The following is a 4,224-nucleotide window of genomic DNA, read 5'->3' as shown; positions in this document are numbered from 1 at the left end:
CCCTTCTTAAGTCTGTGATTAAGAAGACCATGGGGTCTGCTGCGTTTGGAGAGGAAGGGGGAGGGAAGGGGGGAGGGCCAGTGCCCTGAGGCTGTGTGGGTGGTGACAGCTCAGCTCTGGCCCCAGGTCCCCATGATGCCAGAATACCTAAGGAAACGCTTAGGCGACAGCAGGATCCCCGTCACCCTGGCTGCGCTCTACCTGCTCATTTACATCTTCCCCAAGATCTCGGTAATACAGCCCCTGGCAGTGTNTGTCCTGCCATGCGTTTCCTCCTCTTGGGCAGGCTTCGTGGAGCACGGAGGGCGGGAGGGGCGGGAGCGGTGGGGGAAGAGGGAAGCATGGACAGAGGAAGTTGGGAGAAAAGGTGGAGGGAAGGACACCTCTTTCCACTCCTGCCAAAGCTTTGGCAACAAGTCAGGATGGTGCGGGTCACAGAACGGGACTCGGAGAGCCCTGACAGCCCCTTTGTGGGGGGCCGTTCCCCCTCCTGGGGTCAGGCAGTCGTCAGGTATCCATCAGCTATGCTGAGGCCCATCGAGCCCACCCCACCTGGGCCTTTGGTTAGATGGGTAGATGCAGTGTAGCCCCCAGGCCGCGTGTGCTCAGCCGACCTGACTCAGCTGACGCTGTCTCCGCTTCCAGCTGGGGCTGGGAGAGCTTGTCCCAAGTGAGGTGGGCTGGGGGCGGGGAGTGCTGAGGAATTCCATTCAATCCAAACAATAACGGACTCTACCCCAGCTACAGGCTTGAGAGACAGACATCGTCGGATGACAACATCCTTTCAGAACCCTGCCTCTCGGCTGGTGGGAAGCTACAGAGGTGGGAAGCCTTCCCAAGGGAAGTTACCACCGAGGTTCCCAGCTAGGGAAAGGGGGGCTGGCATTCCAGATGGCTGGACAGGGCTCCTTAGGGAAGCAGGGAACATGAAGGGAGTGAAGGAAATGAGGCCAAGGGGCGAGCAGCCCATGAAGCCTGGCATGCAACTGTAACATACTTACATAGACGTTATCATGGGGGACGTGGGAGGACCACTGAGGAATTTTAATGGGCAGGAGAAGGATGATAGGATCGTGACAGTATTTGATAAGGGTTGCAGTGTCGAGGGTGGAGGGTAGAAGACCAAGAATAGAAGCCGGAAGACGACTGAGGAGGAAGTTGTATTAGCCTAGTGAATGGGTGTCAAATGTAATGGCCCTCAGGGCTCCAGTTTGAGACCTCCCCATCTGGGAAGAGGTGGCTGAATAAGGGGGCAGTCTAGGACTCTTCTGTGTTTGCCCGAATCCAGGCTTAGGGGAGCCTGTGCTGAAAATGTCCTTCCATTCAGTCATCCACCAACTTATGTCTCCCCGGGTGGACATGTATGCAGGCGCCATCTTTATCCAGCAGTCTCTGCACCTGGATCTCTACCTGGCCATAGTCGGACTGTTGGCCATCACGGCTCTGTATACTATAGCAGGTGTGTCTGAACAAGGGGTGATCCTTGAGAGGTTGTGGCCCCCCAATCTTTTCCTGGCCCATCTTCTGATGTTCCCGTGTGTTAAAACCATTCATTCATTACACCTCACTCCATGACCCCAGATAAGATGATTTCTCTCAGCCATTGTCCAAAGGAAGAGGGTTTCCCAGTTAGAAGGAGGGTTTAAAAATGGACCACAGCTGCATCAAGCTATTTTCCATTTATTTATTGAGGAACTATTTATTGAGAACTGTCGGGGCTGAGCATGTTTGCTCACGTGCACTCTGTAAAGCTAAATGTGGGCGATGAATTCTGGAGCCTGAGGTTGGGCAGCCTCCTCTTTCCCCATCAGAGCTGCGTCGTAGGGGAGAGACGGGCACATAGCAGGGCCCGGACAAGTATCTGGTTTGGAACATTCGCCTTTTTATCTTTACATTCTGCTCCAGCTTTACCCTTCTCTGCCTCCTCTTGGTATAATATAATTCATTCTGCAAATACATCTAGATACTACCTAGCAGGTGCGAGACATCGTGCTGGGAAATGGGGCACAGCCGTAAACAAAACAGATAAAATCTTTACCTGAAAGGACCTTATATTCTAATGGGGAGACAGACAATGAACAAGGAAACCAAGAAATAATATCAGGATATATTATTATAATCTGATACGTGCTCTGAAGGAAGTTTAAGCAGGGCGAGACAGGGAGTGATGGGATAAGGAGGGTGTTTTGGTTTTTGTTTTTTTTCCACAGAGAATGTTCAGGAAAGGCCTTTCTAGGGTGATGTGTGAACCACACTTAAATGCTATGAAGGAAGCTCTTAAGAGAAGTGTAGGGGGAAGAGAAGTCCAGGCAGAGGGCTGTAGCTGGGCCTCCCCCCCGCGTGAGCCATCATCCCCCAGCAGGCAAGGGTGGGCTTCTCCAGCACAGAGGTCTCAGGGCAACACGAGAGCAAGGGCAGAACCTTCCGGTCCCTTGAGGCCTAGGCTTCAAGCTGCACAATATCACTCCCACCATATTCTGTCGGTCAAAGCAAGCCATTTGGCCAAGCCTCTTGTTAAGAGGTCGAGCAATCAGCTTTACCTCGGCCTGGAAGGAGCAGGAAAGCCGCGGCTCTCGGGAAGGAGATACTNAGCCTGGAAGGAGCAGGAAAGCCGCGGCACTCGGGAAGGAGATACCGTGGCCGTCTTTGCAAACAACACTAAGAAATCTCCTGAGGCAGGTCTTGAACTTGCTCCCCAGGGTAACTCCTCTCCACCAAGTACCCGTTCCTCACCTCAGTGCTTACCTCCCCCCCACCCAGGTGGCCTGGCCGCTGTGATTTACACGGACGCCCTGCAGACCCTGATCATGCTTATAGGAGCACTCATCCTGATGGGCTACAGTAAGTGGGGCCCCAGGGTCACTTGGGTGGGTGACAGGCCCTCTCCTGGTGACATCTGCTTTCATCACTGTGATCGGCAAGCCCATGCTCAAAAGCATACCCAGGGCATTCCTGCTCGAGACATGGTTATTTTAGCTGTAAAAGAACTGGGTTTATGGAAACATACTGTTTGGTTTTTTTTTTAAGATTTATTTATTTTAGAGGGATGGGGGAGGAGGGCAGAAGAAGAGAGACTCTCTAGCAGCCCCCCCACGCTGAGCGATGAGCCCCACGAGGGGCTCCATCCCATGACCCCAAGATCATGACCTGAGCTGAAATCAAGAGTCAGCCTCTTACTCGACTGAACACCCAGGCACCTCCACATTTACTGTTTTTTAAGTAAAAATGAATAGTTCTTCTAATTTTGATAGGGATAAATGACTAACAAATTAAAGGGGCAAAGGGGCAGCTCTTCCTTAGAGAAGAATCCCAGGGAATAAATGCAGTTGGAGGGAGAGCTAGAAACTCACCACGAGGACATCACAGTGACCTGCAGGCAAGACCTAACGATACATGCTCAGGTTGGCAGGGGAGAGTTGAGGAAGACACGGGATCTTTGCATGGCCACGGTTGTCTNCATGGCTGCAGTTGTCATGTCCAAAATATTTATTCATTACAAAGGGAAACATAGTCACTTCCCAGTGGGGCCACCTGGCCCACACCACTGTGGCTAAGTGATCACGGTTAATGTCACCGGGAATTAGACATTGACCTCATGTCACTCCTGATATGGGGAGGAGGATACGCCGTATGCTGTGTGCCATGCTTGCCAAGACATAACCTCAGCTTCATCGGGAAGAACCACCAGACGCCTGGATCGAGAGACATTTTACAACATAACCTAACCAGTTCCTCTGACGCGTCAAAGGCATGGAAAATAAGGAAAGGCTCAAGAATTGTCTAGAAACAGGGGTTNACGGTTAATGTCACCGGGAATTAGACATTGACCTCATGTCACTCCTGATATGGGGAGGAGGATACGCCGTATGCTGTGTGCCATGCTTGCCAAGACATAACCTCAGCTTCATTGGGAAGAACCACCAGACGCCCGGATCGAGAGACATTTTACAACGTAACCTAACCAGTTCCTCTGACGCATCAAAGGCATGGAAAATAAGGAAAGGCTCAGGAATTGTCTAGAAACAGGGGTTGAGGGGTATAAACAAGAGTTTGACCTGAACATGGTGTCTTTCTGCACGGTTTGCATTTTGTTTCTGTGCCTGTCATCCTTCCAACAAGAATGGAATAATTGTTTCACAACATAGACGAAAAAGACGTATTATTAACTTAACAAGAAGTGTTTCGGTCCCTTAAAAGAAGAAAAACTTCACGGTGTCCTGTGTG

General features: G+C 51.2%; 1 protein-coding gene across 2 annotated transcripts; it reads left to right on the top strand.

The window, feature by feature from the left end:
• The first annotated feature begins 8 nt into the window (after positions 1 to 8).
• On the top strand, positions 9 to 3,082 carry LOC117800848 (sodium/myo-inositol cotransporter 2-like). Of its 2 annotated transcripts, none has more exons than XR_004623191.1 (3): positions 9 to 231; positions 742 to 1,459; positions 2,761 to 3,075. XR_004623191.1 is itself a non-coding variant. In XM_034653397.1 (3 exons), exons 1-3 carry the CDS (start codon positions 133 to 135, stop codon positions 3,024 to 3,026), a joined length of 471 nt encoding a protein of 156 aa, XP_034509288.1. In that variant the 5' UTR covers positions 9 to 132; the 3' UTR covers positions 3,027 to 3,082. The 2 variants fall into 2 exon arrangements, 1 of the variants encoding a protein (XP_034509288.1); XM_034653397.1 differs by having other exon boundaries at positions 1,354 to 1,459; positions 2,761 to 3,082.
• Positions 3,083 to 4,224: the final 1,142 nt, after the last annotated feature.

The sequence above is a fragment of the Ailuropoda melanoleuca genome, unplaced genomic scaffold, assembly GCF_002007445.2.
Source record: "Ailuropoda melanoleuca isolate Jingjing unplaced genomic scaffold, ASM200744v2 unplaced-scaffold840, whole genome shotgun sequence".
NCBI classification, from domain to species: Eukaryota; Metazoa; Chordata; class Mammalia; order Carnivora; family Ursidae; genus Ailuropoda; species Ailuropoda melanoleuca.
The sequence above is the reverse complement of the archived record's forward strand: the minus strand, read 5'-3'. Positions and strand labels throughout refer to the sequence as shown.